This window comes from Cygnus atratus, chromosome 5, assembly GCF_013377495.2.
Source record: "Cygnus atratus isolate AKBS03 ecotype Queensland, Australia chromosome 5, CAtr_DNAZoo_HiC_assembly, whole genome shotgun sequence".
NCBI classification, from domain to species: Eukaryota; Metazoa; Chordata; class Aves; order Anseriformes; family Anatidae; genus Cygnus; species Cygnus atratus.
Genome location: NC_066366.1, coordinates 48,871,474 through 48,893,224, shown reverse-complemented (window position 1 = coordinate 48,893,224; position 21,751 = coordinate 48,871,474). Strand labels below are relative to the sequence as shown.

The 21,751-nt window shown below is 41.5% G+C and overlaps 1 protein-coding gene across 1 annotated transcript in view; it reads left to right on the top strand.

Annotated features, from left to right (window-relative positions):
* FBLN5 (fibulin 5) overlaps positions 1-21,751 on the top strand; it is a 46,868-nt gene that overhangs the window by 19,113 nt on the left and 6,004 nt on the right. Inside the window, exons 5-8 of the mRNA XM_035539563.2 lie at positions 13,148-13,270; positions 17,295-17,411; positions 18,407-18,526; positions 21,103-21,225. Coding sequence (XP_035395456.2) covers positions 13,148-13,270; positions 17,295-17,411; positions 18,407-18,526; positions 21,103-21,225 — 483 coding nt within the window. The remainder of the gene's footprint in view (positions 1-13,147; positions 13,271-17,294; positions 17,412-18,406; positions 18,527-21,102; positions 21,226-21,751) is intronic.

Sequence of the window (21,751 nt, the reverse complement as noted above, 5' to 3'; positions counted from 1 at the left end):
TAATGTTTACGTTAAGACACATGTTTATGTTAGGACAGATTAAATCAGAAGTTGTTCTCTTGAATTTACTGGAAACAAAGGCTTGCAGAAAATGAACTTTGATCTCAGTCTGCAGTAGAATTTGGATTTTTTACAGATAAAGATTTTATTGTGGTAAAAGAATGTGGTGCTGTCCTCAGTTAAATGAAGATGCTTGTCTGAAGCCGTGAGGTAGCTCAGGGTACTGAGGAGTCATGTCTGTTTGCTTAGTATTTTCTCTTAGCTGGCGAGAGGATCTTACTGCTTGCTGCCTTCAACCATCTTGTGTGAGTCTGGGAAGAAGATGATGAAGCCTGATCCATGTCAGCGGTGCACATGGACAGGAACAGGCAAAAGCTGCAACACAGGAAATCCTTTTTGGACATAAGGGGAAACACTTTCACTGTGAAGGTGGTCAAACACTGGAACAGAGGCTCATAAAGCTTGTGGCTAAAGGTTGTACTTTTGGAGAAATTGAAAACTCAGCTGGAGAAGGCCCCAAGCAACCTGACTGAGTTGCTCCTGCTTTAAGAGGAGCCTGGGACCGGACAACTTCCTTAGGTCACCTGTGACATGCCTTGTGCAATGGCTCTGTGAATGCAGTGCCTGAAGTGCAGGCCACTGTGTCTGGTATTGGAGTTAGCCTTTAATTTACCTGTGCCTTAGACTCCGATAGACTTTGAGCTGTAGCGTTGATTTAGCACAGGCTTTGAGCTTTATAATTGATTTTAAAGTCCTGAGAGATCTTTGGGTGGAAGCTGGCATAGTGAAATACAAGCAATGATAAGCAAAGGAATATCAGCTTCTCAGTGGAGTGAATCCTTGGTTTCACTGAGTGCAAATCCAGTCAAGGCCATCCAGATCAACACAACTGGTTTGTGGCAGAATCAGTAGAAGAAAAGAGTCATACAGAATCACAGAATGGTTTGAGTTGAAAGGGGCCTCTTAAAGCCCACCTGGTTCCACCCCCTGCCATGGGCAGGGACACCTCCCACCAGACCAGGTTGCCCAAAGCCCCATCCAGCCTGGCCTTGAACACCTCCAGGGATGGGGCATCCACGGCTTCTCAGGGCAAGAAGATCTGCGCTTATCTTGATTTATTTAGTGATTGACAGGTCAGGGCCAGGATTCCTGCAAGTGTGAAGTAATTTTTATTAGATGTTTAATTTGCTGCAGTTTCAGCCTTACATCTTGGCCTGCCTGGGAGTTTCACAACCACCCAGAACCTGTTATGTCCCTGCTCACAATTTGAATTTTTTGGGATTAAACAAAACACAACTTTCTCTGCCTCTAAAAGCTGAGCAGATCTGCTTTGAGCTCTTATCTCACGATTTTACAAATGTTGAAAGCTTGTCTTTATTTATGCTTTAAAGGTAACTGAATGGGTTTTAAAACAGAGAGAGAAAGAGGAAGGGAAAAAGCCCTTTGAGATGAAACACCTCTTTTTCCAGTGAGCCATGAACTGAGTGTAAGGAGGGCAGGAGAACTGCCAGTAGACATCCACATCACACACTGATTGGAACGAACCAAACCTCCCATATCCACACAGTTTTCCCTTATCCAGGAAGGTCTGCAACCCAGTTGGCCGACAGCAATTTTTGGAACATTGCAAGGAAGAATTCCAAGCAAATGTGGCTCAATCATTATAAAACAGTCGATGCCAAATCTGAGTTAAAACCAGTTATTTGAGCAGGGATTATAGGCATTTTCCAATGATCACCGCCGCAGAAATAAATAAATAGATGGCTTGCTATGTATACACTCAAAGGGGAACATTGCCCAACATGCATAGCTCTTTGCTATTAACAGTAATGAGGACACAGCTGTCTGAGCCTGGAAGCCAGTACTTGCAAAGGATAATTCTCAAGGATTTTTCTTCTCCGCTGGCTTTTGTCCACTACCCATTCTTTGTGTACGAAAGAGCCCCAAAGGACCCTAACATTTATACAAGAATTACCTTGGCTTTGCGGCACTTTTGAGATTGTTATAAAGCGTGCTGACACATGGACAGATTTGAAACTCAGATGAAATATGAAAAACAGTCTTCTCCTCTGATAAGCTCCTCTGCTCCCTCAGTGCCAAGCATAACACTCCCTTCACAGTCAATCGCCGTGGCTCTCAGAGCAGCTGGCAAGGGCCACTGCCATGGGCCGGGATGGGAAGCTCTCCCTCCCAAGGAGAGCACAGCTTCTAACCCTGCCTGCAGAGCTCGGGGCTGAGTTTGGGCAGACAAGTGATGTGATTTGAGTCAGGTGTAGCTGGTCAGCTCTACAGAGCCTCTAAAGTAAAGACAAAACTGCTCCAGAGGCACATGCTGTAAGCACCAGGTGTGTGGCTGGGTAATTTTTCCTGGTTTTATCAGCTAGGTTCAGGGAACGGGGGATGAGGTCTTTGATTGCTGGAGGAAGACAAAACACTGCAGTCTTCATTGTGTGTGCTTTTGACTCACATAGTTTAAGTGGAATGAGACCATGCCACCTCCAGCAGGAACCTCCTTGTATCCCCAAGCCAAAGAGCTTTGAATCCAGTCCATTCCTGAAGGAGATGCTGGTGATGGTTGCTGAAGTTTAGTGACAGATCGGCAAGTGATGAATCTCATACCTCTATTCCTGTTCCCTATAAAGGAGATCCCTTGCATTTTCAGGTCTACAATACTTCCACAGTTGTCTGCACAACGTGTTTGAGCAGTAGTTAAAGCTTTTGACATGTGATTTGTCAGAAGAGGCTGCGTTTTAATAGAAGAAACAACCCTTCCAATAAAAGTTGTCATTATACCTTGCAGGTGGATATTTGCATCCCTCTATTTTCATTGTGGCTTTAATTTCTGAATCCATTTGGATCGATTTCTTTTGCTGTATTAAAAATAAGGCTGTTCTCCTCTTTACTGGTTATTGTGGTCTACTTGCAGTCTCAGACCTATTCAGTCTGCCAAAACACTTGGAAAAGGAGCTCTTAATGACTCAGTTAAAATGTACGGTCAAGAAGTTCACTTATTAGAGGAAATGTAAACTGACCACCAATTGGCTAAACCAGCTGGCTGGACTGTTTGTGCTAGTGATTTCTCAAAGCTCCCTGGGGAGCGAAAGCAGGAATAGCATTCTCTTCTTTTAGTTCTCTCATGTTTTGTTCCTTTACAGGAAAGTCTTTGAAATAATTCATTGGAGGAAAAGCCAATAGAATTTCAGAGATGTTTAAAGGCTTTATAAATACTGTTTGAAACTCCTATAGTTTCAGTATAATCCTTCTTACAGGATCTTTAAAAATTATCTCATAGAATTGCAGAGAAAATATACAATTCAGCCATAGAAAAATTTCCCTTTTCAGTGTTAATGGTTCAACTGCCGTGAAATTTTGTTAGCCTTCTCTAGAGGTTTCTGTGTGAGACTATTTGAAACAACGCAGCATAGGAGTACTGTAAGGACTTTTTGCTAGAAGTATGTTTTAAAGTCTCAGTTGCCTGTGCATTTGCTTGCTCTGACTGCACGCCTTTTTTTTTTCCATTGCAATAGAAAGTGTCACTTACATAATCTCCCAGCAGCTGGGAGTGTTCTCAGTGCATGCTCATTGGCTCCTCTCACCACTATACCAGCAGATCTCAGCATAGCATATGATCGTATGAAACAGGTCACTTTGAGAAATGGATAATACACCACTAACATTCCATTTATTCAGCTGAAAAATATTTGCTCCCAGTGAAGACGAAACCAACGATGTGAGCAGCAGCTGCTTGGTACCTCCTAATGCAGTGGGTTCGGTGTAAGCATTGGAATGCTGGCAATTCTTTACCCTGCTCCTCAGGATACTCAGGTACTCTTGTTCTGCTGCACCGCAGCTACTTGGAATAGCTTTAGTGCAGAGGGAAATAACTGAGATTCCCACAAAACATGTTCTGTGCAACTAATGGTCAATATGGTTGGACTTGGTGATCTTAGGGGTCTTTTCCAACCTAAACGATTCTATGATTCAATCAAAAAAGTCGTAAATACAGAGAATAAATGCACGGACTTCCCACGTTTAAGCAAAGCTTTTAATTGCAAGTACTAGTTTGTCTCATTTCTGATGCCAAAATTAACACGCAGACCGTGTATTTGTGTGGAGGCACTCAGGGAATACTGGGAACAGTCCATGCAACCAGACATGATCTTATACCAACAGGGAGCACTGGGAATTGCTGGAGGTGTGGAGCTGGGATTGTGCAAGCTGATGCTGAGCCGATGAACCATGCACAGCACTGTTGTGAGCAGAAGAGGAAGAGGCTGCCGCCCTTCTGTCCCCTTGCTGTACACTTATACGCATTGCTGTCCCGTAAATCTCAATCACAAAAGCAGAACTAGAACTGTGCTCAGAGAGCAAAGTCCTTTCACAGTTAAGCTGCTGTTTATCATCTTTGAGTAATGCTGAAAGTGTGTTAGCTAAGGAAACGCTCTGATAGCTGGCAGGAGATCTAGAACCTGTGACACATGTTGAGCAATTTTCAGACCAGGCAGAATGAGCAGCAGTACAGATTCATGGCTCACATTAGTATCCCCTTCCAGGCTGACCATCTATTTGAAAAGAATAATAATAATTTAATCCTTGTTTACCAGTCGACCAATAACATAATGCATGTGGGATACACGTAGGAAATTAATTCAGCAATCAATGGCCAGTCCTCAGACACTGAACTATGCAATTAAACAGGTGTTTGGGGAGTTGATTTGGGATCGTGTCCAAGCTCCACAGGGTCAGTCGTCCTTGGAAAAAAACACTGACCCCACACAGCAGCAGTTTGAGTTTGGCTTCAGTATGCACTTTAGGAATGTGGCATTGTTATTTCTCCCCTTTTCTTATCAAATATAATTATCTCAAGAAAAAAAAAGAAAAGAAACTTGAAAAAACATGTGATTTCACTGAGTAAAAATCTACTACTGAGGAAATTATTTCTTAGTGTCCAAATAAGGAGTGGGGGAGAATTTTGGGGAAAGTGCTCTGTTCCAGGGACTTTTGGAACTGATACCTATGTTACCGAGCTCGGATGTTTAGTCCTGGCCTGTAATTATTCCTACAAAAAATAGACATCCAATCTTTGTATTATTTTAAAATGGAGCCCTGAGGGTTATAAATGACTGAATGAGCTCCGGTGTTTGAGCAGACAGAGATTCTGGAATGAGCTCAGGGCCTTGAGCCTCTCTGCAAGAAATGTGTATCTCTAGGGTGGTATGAGCTCCTGGGGTTGTGCTGGTACAACAGCAGGACAGAAATACAGACTGAATAAATAAAGAAGCATGGCCCCCAGAACAGCCCTTCCTAGTAGAAGGGGGAAGAAAAGCTCCATCACAAACTCCTTTTGCTCTGCAAGACCAGTGCTATCACAATTGTTGGATTAATCTTCAGCCTTACTGCACTGAAACCTGTGGTGCTAGCGGCTCTCCAATAATTGTGATGGCAAAAACATGTCCGCTTTTTCAATGGTTGGTCACCAGAATGCAACACAGCCACAGCTACTACTGTGACCCACAGAAATCTGTGGCATGATTATCAGAATTCATTACTTAAGAAAGGAAGTCATGCATGCTAAATATGTTCCAAATAGAACAAAATGTAACAGTCCATCTGTGAAGCAGTGCACATTGCCAAAAGCATATTGTCTTGGAAATCTTCTGTCCACATTGGCTTGCCTCTTGAATACAGTGTCCAAGCAAAGTTTCTGTTCTAATCACCAAAGTCTCCAAGAATGTGGTTCTAGCTCAGAGATGGGAAGTCTATGTCCACCTCTGAGAGCTCTCTGCTCGGGGTGTTAGCACCTTGCCAGGCAGCAGGGAAAGGAGCTGTCACAAAGGGAGTGGAACAGTCTCAGCACCCTGAGCATGGACCTCACTTGTGGAGAGGTAAAGTGTAGTCACCAATACCACCTTTCAACACAGGTGGATGGACAAGGCAACGGTCTCCCTTGTCGCTGTAGTGGCAGGTGCAAATCATCTTGGGGTAGAGCTTCTGCAGTAAGCTGCAAGCTTTTCACATTCGTGTTCTCTGTCAGGTAGTAGGTAACCACTTGCTCTCCACTCATAAAGGCCAAAATGAAATTCATCAACATATTTAACTTTTTTTTTTTCTTTTAAAAGTAGCTTTTTGTTAAGAAAGTCTTTTCCTGAAGAGCTCTGATATGGCAACTGAACTGATTAGCTAATTTTTAGGGCAGTATTTCAGTTAGCAATAAATCTTTAGGACTTTATTTTGTGCTGTATTCTTTAATGCATAAAGTCCTGTTTTTCTGAGCACAAGAAAAACAAACGGTGCCTTTGCTTACAGTTTTGAACCTCATCTTCCAGAGAGCCGTGTGTCCTAAGCACCTTCTCTTTCCTGCTGTATTTCCACTTCTTGAACCCACTCATCTTGCCAAAAAAGCTCCTAGTTCCTGAATGTCCACTTCCTCTAAACTGTAGTTGAATCCTCTTTGATTCAACTACCCTTGGTAATAGCTTGCATTCTTTCTCTTCGTCGTGTTTCATGCTTCATAACAGTGTAATCATTCTGCGTGTCCGGAAGGAAAGGTGGTCGACATGCCCAACATCTGTAGTCTGACAACTTCCAGCATAAGAATGCTATCAATATTTTTTTCTGCAGTTGCTACAAACATCAGATGTATAATATCTCTCACGCAAAATTCAATGTATTAATAAAATTACAAATAATTTTTTAATGAAAAGTTGTATATGGGTACATTTAAATCTTTGCAAAGGAGAAAAAATTTGGAAGAACTTCACAAATTCCTGTCCTGTTTTTAGTAATTGTGGCAATGCAACCTTCCCCAGCAATTGGTGTTTCAAGTGCATGATTATTGCTACAGCACATTTCAGAGAAGAAACATCATTCAGGTACAAAGCCCTGAAGTAATAGAACATCTACCATGTGCTCTACTATGTTTTCCAAATCAGTAGTACTGCTAAAGTTTGCACCTTGTTTTTATTTTGAAATTTTCTACTAAATGTCCAAACTTTTCACTCCATTGTCTTTTGCTAGATTTAGTGACTGTCTCCAGCTACAAATTTTGTTTCGATGCAGATGTTTAGAGATCACTGTCAAAATACCATGAACCTTTTCTTAAATAGATTAATAAATGGAGCGTTATCTTGCTATGAGACAAGCTTTCGTGACTTGGAAGTACTCTTTGGAGATTTCCCGATCTTTTTGCAATATTGCTATTTGAAGTGCTGACACCAGAAATGTATTTCTGTAATTATTTTACTAATGCAATATACAGTGGTAAGAACAATTTCCTGTGTCTACTCAGTGTTCTCATGTTTATGTTTGTCCTTTTAGCAATGCTGTGTCAGGAAAAGTTCATTTTCAAATGATTATCATTCATGACCCTAGAGTTAATTTCATGACAAACAATTTTTACTGTTGATATGTGACCTTGCATTTGTCTGCCTTGAAATGAACTTTCAAATATGCCCACCATACCCAGCAAATTATCTTTTGTATGAGTTCTGTTCCCTTTTTAGTTCTTAACTCCACCAATTTGTGATCCTCTGCATTTTATTCCAAATGTGGAAAGCAGCGGACCAAAACCAGATCCTCGGTATCTTGTAGCCACTCACATTATGATTCCACATATATGATTCTCTCTTGAAATTTCTGGTCTGGTTTTAGCCTCTTTCATATGACCAGCATTGAATATGTCTGGTTTTAATTCAATGGGTTGGTGTTTTGTTTTATTTCTTACGCTGTGATTTCTTGTATTAGTACTGATATAAATGAGAGTGGACTCAGTCCTGCATTCTTTGTGGCCATGAGGCGGTATAAAACAGCACTGCGTGTTAGCCTCCGTGGTGAGATGTGGTGGTGTCCTGCAGTTTGATATCTAGGCTTTCTTTCTGACTATGCAATGCCTTGATTTTGTGTATGCATGGTTTTTAAATTATTTATTTACAGACAGTGAATTAAATATTTCATTCATTGTTCCATGATGCCACTAAATTCTAAAGAATCTGTGAAGATTACTGCTCGCTTTTACAGATGATAAACTGCAAAGCTAGAAATTTGCATGCTAAACACAATTAGTTCATTTATTTATTTTGACATTGCAAATGATATCTATCCAGTCACTAGGCATCTTGCCATCCATTAAAAATACAATCTGTACCAATAAAAACAAAGCATCAGCACATCACATCCCACAAAAGACAGCCAGTCAGCCAGAAATGTAAGAAACCACTCTCTCCACCCTTCCAATCCCCAAAGGAAACCCCAGTGCCTCAGCCACCTCACCTCTGTCAAAATGTCAAATAAACAGAACATCATACCCCAGGGTTGCTAGACCAAACCACCGCAGGCATAAATTATTCAGACAGACACCCTGAGCTAAGGGAGAGGGATGTGGTTAATTAGGGAGTGTTTGGGCTCAGGATCTCGCAGCAAGGGATTTCTGACAAATGTATGCGGAGATCCCTCCTACTTATTCTCCCATTCAATCAGTAAACCAAAGGTCTTTAGATCTCGTGGCTCTGAGCCATGGTGCTCGGTGTTCATTCTAGGTGGTATCCTTTAGAAGCAGAGAGCAGTGGTGTGGAGGGGCCTTGTGTCTGTTCTCAGTAGTCAATTGGGAGGTAACAATGTGTATTGTTTCCACTTCAGGTCAAATTTTATTTTCAGTCTGGACTTCTGCCCTTGTAACTAGCTGTGGGAACAGTAATATCAACAACTAGAAGGTCATATGAGAGAATAAGAGATTATGGATGACTGCTAATTTGATAGCGCACAGCAGCACAATCAACCAGAGTTGGCCAAGCATTCCTAGGCAAGGGAAGTTTTGCACAGGGATCCACCCTGCCCTGCCTTGGTTCCCTAATGTGGCTTCAAGCACTGAACAGCTGCTCTCTCAAAGTTGGGAACCTTTAAGAAGACACCCAGGGTCACTGTTCACTTGGGCAAATTTGGATTTATTCAAACCGATTTGGTATTGTGACTATCTTTAGCGTCCTGTTTTCATAAGTAATTTCCAGCAACAGTCCCAGTCTTGTCTGTAAGGGTAAAAAAAAAAGGTGTAGTAGCTAGATAACTTGTTCAATTTGCTACTTGGAAGCTACTGAATTGTTAATCAATGCGTTGTTAGGGCAGGGCAGTAAGGCTGGGAAAAGCATGGGAGAAACGAGTTTAGCTGAAAGGGCCTGTAGTGCCCCTGCGGTCTCCTGGTAGAACATAACGCTTCTAGAATGATAATTAATCTTCTACTTTGGCTCTCACCAGCCAATGTAGAGGCTGCATGAAATTTCTGAGAAATTCTTACAATAAGGGTGGGTTGTACTGGGCTACACAAAGGCCTAGAAGTGAGATAACACCTGCGGCCTGTTCTGGTTTCTGTCTTGTTGAGCAGTCACAGGCTAGGCCCTTAATTTCTTAGCCTCGAATTTCCCAGTTAGAATCCAGGGGCACTGATAAGTATTATTAAGTGGGACATTGCAGGGTTTTGTAGTACAGTTTAATTTGTTCTAGGATCAGAAGGCTTCCAATAAAAATGGACTAACTATGAACTGGCTCTTAGGATGCAGGTAATGTTTTCTAAGGGTCTTGGAGATGAAAGGCACTAAAAGCAGGTTCAATATTATGAAAACCCTCCTTCTATACCTGTGATGGCTGGCACCAACTGATGCTTTCACAGTACTGATGCTGAAATCATTGAATATCACCATCTCTGAACATTTTGAATGGGGGACAGTGAGGTTTCTAGGGTTTCTCGCTTGCTTACTTCACTTTAGTAACTGTTCTTCTCTCCAGAGGATTATACCTAACTCTGGGGCTCAGACAAGTCATTGTGGGATTTCTTTCTGTGGTGAAGTCTGCAACACAAATTATGCTGGGTGAGAGGCATTATTCCAGGCTCCAGAGAACTGTATCTCAGGGACTTCTTGACCACAGGTGCCCATATACAACTGAATACAATAGCCAATTGTATTACGTAGTCCTTATAATTTTTTATTCTATGAATTTGTCTTATCTGCTTTGAACCTACTGACAACTTAGTGTCATGAGCATTTAGAATCACAGTTTTAGAATCACAGTTTTACTCTACTGTTATATATATCAGAGCATATATATATATACATATGTATATAGTATATATGTATATATACACACTCTACTCTTATATATATCACCCATGACGAGGGCAGAGATGGTCGGAATGGGCTTTGAAGTGGTATTTCCAGAGCATGAACACATCTAGGATCTGTGTTTGAATGGGACAGAAATAATAAGCTGTGCAACCAAAGTAAGCAATGATTTGCACGTTATTAACTAGCTGTCAGGTTGTTTCCATTTGCAATTTTCCACTCTACAAAAAATGCCCTGGGAATGTTTTGATATAGTTTCTACGCTGGCACTTAAGTCTAGTGAATCAAATGTAGGCAGTCTCTCAAAGTTTTATTGCTGGATTTCTACCCACTTGATTTAACTTATTTTTTCTCCCATCAAATGTCTAATTTTGACTTTATTAACCACAGCAGTTGTCGCTGTATGTCACACTGTGTAAATGGGCACCCTCTGTCTCCCGGCTCTGATATTCTTCAAGAGGATACCTAATGGTTAGCAAATCGTTGCACCGACATTTTTCTCTGTGTGCAGACATTGGCTTTCACTTAATGAGCCCATGTGATGTAAATAACTCCTGGCAGGCAGGCTGGGATTATACTCTGTGTTTGAACTGAGAGGGCTGCTTGCCAAAAATTATTGACCTGATTGCATTGCCTGGGCCTGTCAGAGTTTAATTGTGCATCACGGTAAAGAGCAATCTTAGAGAAAGGTGGAGACATAATATAGAATTAGGCATATGCACTCAGGCCCAGGTAAAAACATATCTGATGCTACCAGCAATGCTGTTTATACCTGTTGCATAAAACTTCATTAATTACATCAGTGAGGTATTATTCAGTGTAAAATGAGGGGAGTCAAGGTGTTCTGCGTAGAGGACGTCAAGCTGATTAGGTTTTCTTAGGGAGCAGAAAATCCACAAGTTTGTGTTCAAATGGAAACGTCTCCTCTACCACTGTGAAAGGTGAAGACTGGGAGTAAGCAAAGAATCAAATCACAGAGTCACGGGATGGTTGAGGTTGGAAGAGACCTCAGGAGGTCACCTGGTCTGACCCCCTTGCTCAAGCATAGCCACCTATAGCCACTTGCCCAGGAACGTGTCCAGATGGCTTTTGAATATTTCCAAGGAGGGAGAAATTGCCTTGGTAGATAGTAAAGAAAAGAGGAGTGATGCCTTACTTTTACTGAATGAGTGTTGCTCATGTAACTGCTACAAAGATGTCTTAGGAACAAAATTGATCCCACAGCCACCCATTGCTTTCTCTGCACCGCAGCCAAGTGGAGGATTTGTGGTCTTCAAAAAGCATTGCTGCCATACCTGGTGGTGAGACCGTGATGCTCATATTGTCTCCATTGGGCTTCACCTATTAATAATATGGAAAGCAGTGGGCATTAAAAATGAAAATCTTTTTTTTTTTTTTTTTTAAGTTCAGGGTACTCAGGAAACAGAAGAGTTGGCTAGATCCCAAGGTTTTGCTCTTCAAACAATAAGCAAACATGACGAATTGGAAATTTTTTTCATTTAGAAAACATTAACGTCATTCTTATGAAATTTATGGTTAGATAATATCTGTGTTCAAATAGTACCAATTATGTGTGATATGCTGTACGAAGGGGGGGTCCAGAATTTTTAGCCCAATCTCAGAAGCAATAGATGACCAACGTATCAATGTATCTTTATAGTCTAGACTTCTTATCTTACCACTTTCCTACTTCCCCCACCAACATATTTCTGACAGAGTTAATTACCTCTAATTGTGCCACTCTTGTTTTCTTACCAGGTTTGACTTGCCATAAATTACTGATACAGATGTTGGCAAGATAAGAACCCTAGACTCTCCCCATATATATAATATGTATGTATTTATTTATGTATCAGAACATGTTAGATATGCTACTCTGCTAGACTGGATCCGTTAATTCATGACTGCTAGGATTTTCCAGCTCACTGAGACATAATTCCTGCCCTCTGCCACCTGCTCCAGCCCAGTGCATTTGTGAGATACTTTTAATCATGACCCTACAAAGTCTGAGTTAATAAGAGTCAGGGAGGGATCAAGGGAGTAGAATTACTCAGATGACATAGTACTTCAGCAAAGGCCAGTGCATAGTATGCTGAAATAAAAAATAGTTTAGGTATCAATAAATAAAACATAGAAATCTGAGTTGGCTGAAAAAAACGACACAATTTATCTTCTGATATTTCCATTTCTGACATCTAGAGGCAAGCCCAATGCCAGAAACATCAGGGAAGAGACTGAGCAAGGAGGGATTCAAATTGAACTTATGACTCTGGAAGGCATTTTTAATCAGTTAGGTTCCAGTGTCCTGGCTTATATAAATGTAGGAATGTTATTCACCTCCTTTGCAAAAAAAAAAAAGAAAGAAAGAAAGAAAGCCCACAACAAAAGCACCCTAAGGGGTTGTAATAAAAAAACAAAGACATTAAAAACAATAAGGTTGGTTAAAAAAAAATAAAAAGAGTTTTATTTTCAGGAAATTGATTCCAGGGAAGTATACCTTTTTTTTTTTTTTCCTTTGGCAGGTAAAGGTTGATATTGACTTAACCTTATGTCAGAAAAATTGCAGTGAGATAGTCTGTGTTGGTGGGGGTAGGAAGTAATATTTTGTATATGTCTGAATTTCATGACAGTGTTTGTGCATCTCTTGAGCCCCCCTGCTTGTCTCTTACTCTGCAGCTGGATTGCATAGCCCTTCAGCAGCCATTCCCTAGGGCTGAACACTGTCCTGTAGCATGGAAGTCCCAGGTCAGTGACAAAGAAAATGTGGAAGTAATGAAAAGCATCCCTTTCCCGAGGCACTCTGTGACACACTGGGTCATCTGCAGAAGGGAGAGATTTGATGAGCACACTCAGTTCCCACAGCCCCCAGACATTTGTTTTCATGAATTTTACTTCAGGTTATAGTAATTCTCTCTGCTCTGCCACACTGGCTCCTCACATAGACCCAGTGTACACGTTGCGACTGTGAGTCCCTGTACAGTTTGAACAGCCTCCTGTTCTAATTTCTAACACGTTATCGCTTTATTTCTCTGTTGCAGATATTGATGAGTGTGCTTCAGATTCTCACCAATGTAACCCCACCCAGATCTGCATAAACACTGAAGGAGGATATACCTGTTCCTGCACTGAAGGCTACTGGCTGCTAGAAGGCCAGTGTTTAGGTAAAAACCTAAGATTTATAAGATTTGCATATCTGCATCTGTTTATGTGCCTTTGAATAGCTGGAATAATTTCACTGAGTATCTTTGTCAAGTACAGAGTTAAAGCTTTGGCTACACAGAAACTAATGTCTTTCATCTTCACAATTGCCAACAGCACGCTGGCAGAGAGACTCCCTCATGGAACAAAAATGTAGATGTGAATGCCATATGACAGCATCCATGTTACACAGGGGATTTTCATATTCCCAGTCTGAAGGATTCCCTTTCATATAAGATCAATTGTTAGGACACATACAAAAAGATTTATTCCCAAACAGACATGTCCTTTCCACCCAGTTACAGTCCAGACCAGCAGAGATAACTATTTCATACCAAGAAACAGGCCCAAAAATCCCTAGATTCAACCAACCCTTTTGCCTGAGGCAATAAAAAATGTAACTCTGAAATGGGTGCCATTTCTGCAGCTTCCAAGCAGTTTTATTTTGACTTCTTATTTTCCTTTCAGCAATGTCCTGTTCATCCTTTTAGCTCAGCCTCTCTGAAAAAACATCCCTCAACAAACAGCATGGGAAAATCTTCCAGCTCCTCTGTCCCGTAGCCCATTCCCCTCACTTGATGTGCCCATGGGATGATGAAGTGGATGTTGATGTTAGGTACAGCTCTCTGAGTGAGAGACAGGACACAACAGCTCTTTTTGTATTTGCTCTTTATTTTTTCCCCCCAGGCGTGGGCTGTTTGCCTAGCAGCTCTCTGGAGCGGGACTGTCTTGTCACAACACCTCAGCTGGAAGGAGAACAGGGTTTCCCTGCCCATTTAGTCCTGGAGCTTCTCCAGCTGTTTTCCAAATTTCTCCTCCCAAATACCAATTCCAGTGCAGGACTGCATTGTGGCTGCTTTTCTAACTTCTGCAAGCAGCTGCTGTGCAACTCACCTGGCAGGCACGGGGTGGCTGGTGGGGACAGAGCTGATCCACATCCGAATGGGGGTCTGCGTAGCTGTACCCGCTTTGGGGAGTCAGCGTCTTGTAGTTCCCCTGGGATATGAAGTCTCCCAAGTCCCCTGCACCTTAATCTCTGGTAATTCCTCTTCTCCTGGAAGCCTCTGTACTCCCTCACAGGTCTTAGTGATCACATGATAAAGGGGAACTGGAGGTGGAGAACAGCTCATGGGTGCGGATGCACTGAGTTAAGCCCAGGCTGGGGTTGCATTGGCATATGTGGTAGGGAGGGGATGAGGGAGGGGGATTCTGCTCTACATTGACTGTTGTGTTACCCATTTACTTCTCCCAGTTACAGCCCAAACTTAATGACTGTGTGCAGCATTCAGGGCTTGGACACAGATCTAAAGCACTTTGCTGCTTGATGGATATACCAGAGAACTGAAGTGGCTGCTTTGCTGAACTGATTTGAGTATCTGCTTATAGCATTTAGAATAAGCAATAACACCCCAGTGTTGTCCACTTAATGTAAGCGTGGGGTAGATTATTACAAGCCAATGCAAAGAGCTAGAAGCAAATTTTATTTAAAATCTCTGTATTTTAGTGTGTCAAAAGAGTCTCAGTTTTCCATACTTTCCACTGGCCTTGGAGAAGGGATTTGTGCTGGCATAAGGCAATAAAAGGCCATTTAATGTAATCAGAGGTCTGGACTGAGTTTTTAGAGTTACAAAAAGCTAAACTTCTATCTAATGTAATTATCCCCGTAATGCTTACACAGGAGGAGCCAGTACAGCAGTGTCCACAGGAACCACCCACAAGAAGAAGCCTTGAAATAGTCCTTATTCTCAAAATGTAGTGCTCTTGAGATAACAGTCCTGCAAAATCCAAAGCATGTATTTAAAGTAATACACCAGAAAAATGAGATATTAATTTATTTAAAACCACTGTCACTTTTTGCAGGATTTGGACCAAGCCTAGTGCTGGTGTACATACCACAGCTGACCCTGGCTTTTTGGTTATCTTGCAATTAAGAATGTACTGAGACATAAAAGCTAGTAACAGTGAAACCTAGTGCCATTGTCCTTGTTATTTTACACATAGAGAGTATGTCCAAAACTTTTGACATTTTCAGAAAGCCTTTGTGAAACTTCCTATGGTAAAACTGCCCTATCGAGGCCAACAAAATAAACTTGAATTACAGGATGTAGCTACTTATAAAACAGATTCACAACATTGTTGTTTTTATGGTATTACCGCATCATGTAAATATTCCAGTCATTCAAGAATTCATTTTCCCAAAACATTCTTAATATTTAACACCAAAACAGGAAGCAGTTAGCTAACAAATAATGAACTGCTGGCATTCATGCAGATATATATGTATACATGTGAACCATAGGGAGAATACTGTCATTTTGATTTTCTTATGCATTGGAATCTCTCATAGGGGTCACTTCACCAAAAGCTGTGCCTTCACACTTTAATCACAAAACCTTATTTACAGCAAACTGACTGCAGATTTATACACTTGGTTTCCTACTGCAGAAACTTTATTTCACACCTGTAGAACTGCTTCAAACTAAACTCACGCAAAACTGGTTTAATGGAAAGTAGAATTAGACTCAGCAGATCTGCTGAAAGGTGTATGAAAGCTGCAGAAGATCTAATTCAGATACTACAGCTTTCTGAAATTGCTCAAAGCTGTATGAGCTGGCTTTCAGTCTGGAGTGCAAGCAATTTCTAGCTAACAGAAGTTGCAGCATCAATGAAAACGAGTGCAGGCATCCTTCTCTTGAAGCAGGACTCTGAGGAAGCACATATTTGAATGATGTCATCTTCCTAGCTTAGCATTTCATTGATTGAATGCCCTTATTTCATACCCTCCTGAGAGCCTTAGGAATGGACATTCAAAACTGTCCCTTCTTGCATGAGTCTTTCGGCAGACAGGATTGTTATTTTTCCAACTCATCCCCAGACTTTTACATAATTATAGTTTTTCCATACACTTTTCTGTTTTCAAATTGGCAAAAAATAATACACTGCTTCGATAAAACATTCCATCACGGCCGTATTTACAGAAAGCATTTATACAAAGACTGTCTTCCAGTACCTGCTTTGTCATCTGCTGTCATTACAATGACTCTAGAGATCAGCAGGGATGGTTATTGAATGAGGAGTAAGACGTGCTCTGTGATCTTATTTGAATTGCCCATAAGAAAAACCTAAGCAGGAACTCAATGTTTAGAACATTATTGGAAGGCTGCAAAGTTTTCAGAGTAGCCATAAAAAAAAAAAATCTCCATAAATCAAAAGCCAGTTTATACCAAAGGAAATGTAAAGCCTTGGACAAGACAACTACTCCAGTTCCTAGGCCAGGAACAAAATTTTTCTAGCGCTTCCATCACACATAACTTACAGCATTTGTTTGTGCTTATAACAGTCAACTGCATGTATTTCTAATGCTGCATTTCAGCCCGAACTGCTATTTCATTTTGGCAGCAAATTTATTGTTTACATTTTAGTATGTCAGTTAAAGATTCATATAAAATGTGAATGTGACTGTTGGAAAAAAGGGTCTTAGAGAACTCCCTGTCTGGGGAAAAACAAACAAACAAACAAACTGCATTTAGTAATAAATACTTCTTGCTTTTTTAGTGAGTAGCTTTGGTATATGTGGAGATAAAAGATATTTCCCTCTTGATTCTGACAAAACTTTTCAAAGAGGTTGGCTGTACTTGTGTTGATGGGCTGTACTGGCTATCAGGTAGGCTTTGAGGTAACGCTTACAGGGACTGACTGGGCCTTCCGATGATGTAGCGTTGAGCTGAAGATTACATCAATGATAATCAGTTTATAGGACCGACTGACAGACGTCAGATGTGGAAAAAATGCATTACTGCATTCTTTTGAGCAGAGACATGATTAACTATAATTGGGTCTGAACACCTACATGTTTGGCTGTTAGGTCTGTAACCACTGTGCTGGGTCACTTCTCTGTTACTGGTACTACTGATTCGGTGTGCTTGATGCTTTTTGTCTGCACATGAAAATGCAGATCACTCTACTTTTTCTCTTTCTAATTTGTAGACATAGATGAATGTCGCTATGGCTACTGCCAGCAGCTCTGTGCCAATGTGCCCGGTTCCTACTCCTGCACATGCAACCCAGGCTTTACCCTCAATGATGACGGAAGATCATGCCAAGGTACTGTGTATGCTGTACCGTAACTGAAATCTTTGGTTCCAACCCAGCAACACTCTTAAAACTTGCTTACTTTTTAGCATACAGGTAACCTTCCCAACATCGCTTTTGAAATATTGACAGGTTTGTCTGTCTGAGATTTTTCTGTAGCTCCCATGTGACCATATGTTTGTCACCATAGTACCTAGGAGGGATAGAGGTGTGACGTGAGCAGTGCATCCATAGAGATATGCACAAGGCCAAACCCCCCTAAAGACACTCACTGAAATTACTGAGATTTAGGCACTGAAGTATTTTTAAAATCTGAGGCTGTGTGACGCACCTGAGACAGGGAATCTCTGTCAGATGAAAAAATTAGATCCAAGGCTCCCAAGCTCCACATGAGGGTCCTGAGCACCTGACCACCTTTTGCTGTGATGTGCTACCTGAATCCAAGCTGACACAACCTCTCCATGAAGCCTCTCCTTAGCTAAGCAGCAATGCAGAGCATCTTCCCACATTCTCCAGGAAATGGTCTGTGCTAATTATGTGAGGACCTTCCAGAAGCTGCTAATGTCCTAAAAGGGAAAAAAAAAAAAAAAAAAAAGGCTTTGTCATAGCCCTAGGTTTCCATAAGGACCATTCCTCATTGCATTTAATTCCTCAGGTATATGCTCCTGCATTTTGTCTCAGGTCTGTTATGACAAAATCAGTTCAACAATTTTAAAATTACAGGATAAAGAGAGAAGTCTTTGTAATAAAATTTTCACTCCATCTTCCATGTTACTCTTTTGAATGAAGATGTTCCCCAAATCCTTCACTTCCATGCATGTTGTGTTTCCAACATGCTCTTTCCAAACATCATCTTGAATCAAAATAAACATTACTGACTTGGTTATGTTTTTCAGAACAAACCATTTTTACTGTACAGATAATCTCTTTCAAATGCTTTACAGTAATGAATTGAAAATAGAGTTTGGGGAGAAGTCATTGATGCAATGAGCATTGGTTTCCCGCAGATGTGAACGAATGCACAGGCGAAAACCCTTGCACTCAGTCCTGCGTCAATACCTATGGCTCTTTTCTCTGCCGTTGTGAACCTGGCTATGAACTGGAAGCTGACGGAGTTAACTGCAGTGGTAACTGTCTTCAGTTATTTATTGGGTCTGGTTTCTTTAATTCTATTCCTTTCCCGAAGTATTGTTTTGTACATGCTTTTTTACAAGTCTTCTGCTTTGGTCTATGGTTAGCAGCAGGATAGCTGCTAATCTGATTCTTCCAGTTAAACTGCACAGCAAATGCCCAGAAAAGCACGATGGAGGATGGCTGCAAATAGTTTTAAAGAAAAGAGCTAAATATTAAAAAGCTCCAAGATAACAGCAAAACATACAAAACGCTTTCTAGTGATAAATGGGAGCCTTATTAAAGCAAGTAAACTAGGGACGGTCCTAGAACATTCTTCTCTGATTAAAGAAATAGTCATGCATAAAGCACTTTTCCATTTGCCAGTAGAAGGCATGTATTCCTCTTGCTCTTACAACTGCACACTTCTGTCTGAAACATTCCCTCTTTTCCCCTGGATGGTTCTGGCTGCACTTCAGAAGTAATATATGGTTTCTTAGCAGAGCTGATATGTTCAGTTCATAGCAGATGAAACTGTGCTTATGTCACTCTACTTTTCCCTCTCTTGTTTTTGTTTTTATTTTATTGCTTTATTTTAATTGAAGGCCAAACTTATTTCTGTGCTTAATGTTCCCACAGCCTGATAAAATTAGAGAATCCAGCCAATATTTCTTGGAAGGAAAAACACACTGGAAAATACTTGTTTTTTAATTTACAGTAAACAGATGTAACATGCTGTTTCTGAAAGAGAAGACATGTGATATGCAGTCTGTATATAGATCAGTGTTTCTGAAGTTGTTCCTCCATGCAAATCTCCTTATTACGAGGGAGAGTACAAAGACCTAAATCTCTAAAGGGTCTTAACATATAGAGCTGCAACACCTAACTTAAGAGTTCTGCTTTCCAGTAGAATTTCTGCTTCTAAATTAGACTTCTCTGCCTTTTTACATGCTCCTGAGCTAGCCGGGGACCTGAGTCAGCTAAGTTGAGTGCAATACCACACAAACATTGCCATTACAAAATGGTGCCAGGAGAGGTTATGCTTAAACCTCATTTGTGGCTGAGAGTTAAGCCTGCAAAAGGGATTTTCCACCACTCAGATTTAGGGCAGAAAACCATCTCTTGACCCTTCTGCACAAGCAAACACTTGTTGGAAGTGGGTGAGATTCCTCTGAATGAGCTTCTTTCACTTCACAAGCAATCACTGGACATCACTGAGGCTTGCAAAGGGAATGGCCCCTGCAGATGCAGTAGCCAGAAGCACTGCAGAAGGGTTTGGATGTGTCTGGCCCGTGTGGTTCAGCAGCAGCAATGTGAGGCCTTGGGGCTTTATGTACCTCCAGCACTTGACAGCGGCTACTCACAGGTTACTTGAATGTGATGGTGCCGGAGGGCTGGGCTGGGAAACCTAGAGGGGGTGGACAATATCCCAGTCCCCTTATGGAGTGCTTTTCTCAGTGAACTCGCTGGAGCAAGCCACACACTAACAGGACTGTGTAGGTGTAGAGTTCCCTTCATCTCTCTTTTGATTATGTGGTTGCAGACATAAAGCCACTTAAGCATATTTGGACTTCAAATACTTTCTCAAGTGCATCTGTACAAAACAACAGAAGTGTATAAATGGTCTAAGCCCAATTTAAAGAAAGGGAAATTCAGTCTGAGGAGTAAAAGTGATTTGCCTGGGAGAGTCAACATGTCAGAGCTGGGAATACGAACTTGGGAGTTCCTGGCTGGGACTCTGGCTTTTGTTTCTTACTTCCCCTGAACGGAGAAATAAGGAAATGATTAACAGCAGCCTCCCTCAGTCTAGCGCCTTTGCATGTGTTTTCTCCTCAGTCAGCCATGCCTCCGTGTGCAGCTCAGAAGTTCATCTTTCTCACTTGAGCACAGTTCTGCAGAATATGATGACTGATCAATTCATGAGTAAAAGGGGAAAAGAGATCATTTTCTGCTTTTAATCAGAGGTTGGACAGCCTGTTTAGCTTCCTGGGTATCTGGGAGATCTCTGGGCCTTCCAGTAGGTCTGACCCAAGCTGGGATGAGGTCTGAAGTCTTGCTTGGAATGCCTTGCAAGTAACTGGCTAGAGGCTAAGAAACATAAAACAGCCAGGGCTGGCTGCAGGATTTCTGCTGGGACCCATGTGGCCCTGGGAAAGGGAAGTTTGCTCTCCAGAAAAAGAAAAAAAAAGAAAGAAAATGAAAAAAAAAAAAAAAAAAAAGAAAGAAAAGCACCAGCAAGTCTCTCCGTACAAATTACAGTTGCGGATTTGTTGTTGGAGTACCACTATCTCTGACGTAAAACAGAACTGAAAACCCAGCCAACTGGTGACAGGTATTCAAAAAGAAAAATAAATATAAAAGAGCCATGCACTGTGTTGAGCAGCGGCCTTGGTTTCCCTAGGACAAAAAAAAAAGAGGTTTAGCCAAGAACCTGTTTAACAGTATTTTGCCAGGCTGCCTCAGAGCTCTAAGGAGTTGGAAGGTGCCAAACTCCAGCTGGGGTGATAGGCACGTAGTCTGGATGGCCCCTGCTTGTGGGACTGCTCTTTTGACTGTGAAGCCAAATACTCTAAACTGTGTTTTACCATTGCAGACATGGATGAATGCAGCTTCTCAGAGTTCCTCTGCCAGCACGAATGTGTGAACGGGCCTGGTTCTTACTACTGTATCTGTCCTTCGGGCTATAACCTGCTTGATGATAGCAGAAGCTGCCAAGGTAAGAACATTCCAGCACCCAGAGGGACTAGAAAATAGGTCCTGTGTCTGGAAAGAGGTTTTCAAGGACTGAGATGCTTGGTCTTGGCATTGCATAAGTGACGTACTCGTAGGGGCCAATTATGTGATTCTGGTGAGAACACCATCACACGAGCAGTCCCACTGAGGTCAATTGGTGTAAGGAAGGCTTTACTGCCTAAGGAACAGCTACACAGTAAAGCCCTCAGATGCTTTCCTCTCTGCTGTACATCTCTCTTTAGTTTTCACATTCTGTAAGGTCAGAAAGCTTGAGCAGCCAATTTCTTTCTTATTTTTGCAGCACTTAGCATATGGAATCACTCCAGTAACGAGAAATGAATGGAGTAAAAACTGGTCTTAAAAGAGGGGCCGGTTATCAAAAAGCCACTTCTCATGGTGCAAGAGCATTACGAATTTGGGGGCAATTCCTTACGATGGACATAGTAGTAGAAGAGCTGTGTCTTGCATATACTTCCCTGCTTGTCTTTCTCTTGTTTCTTGTGTTTTAG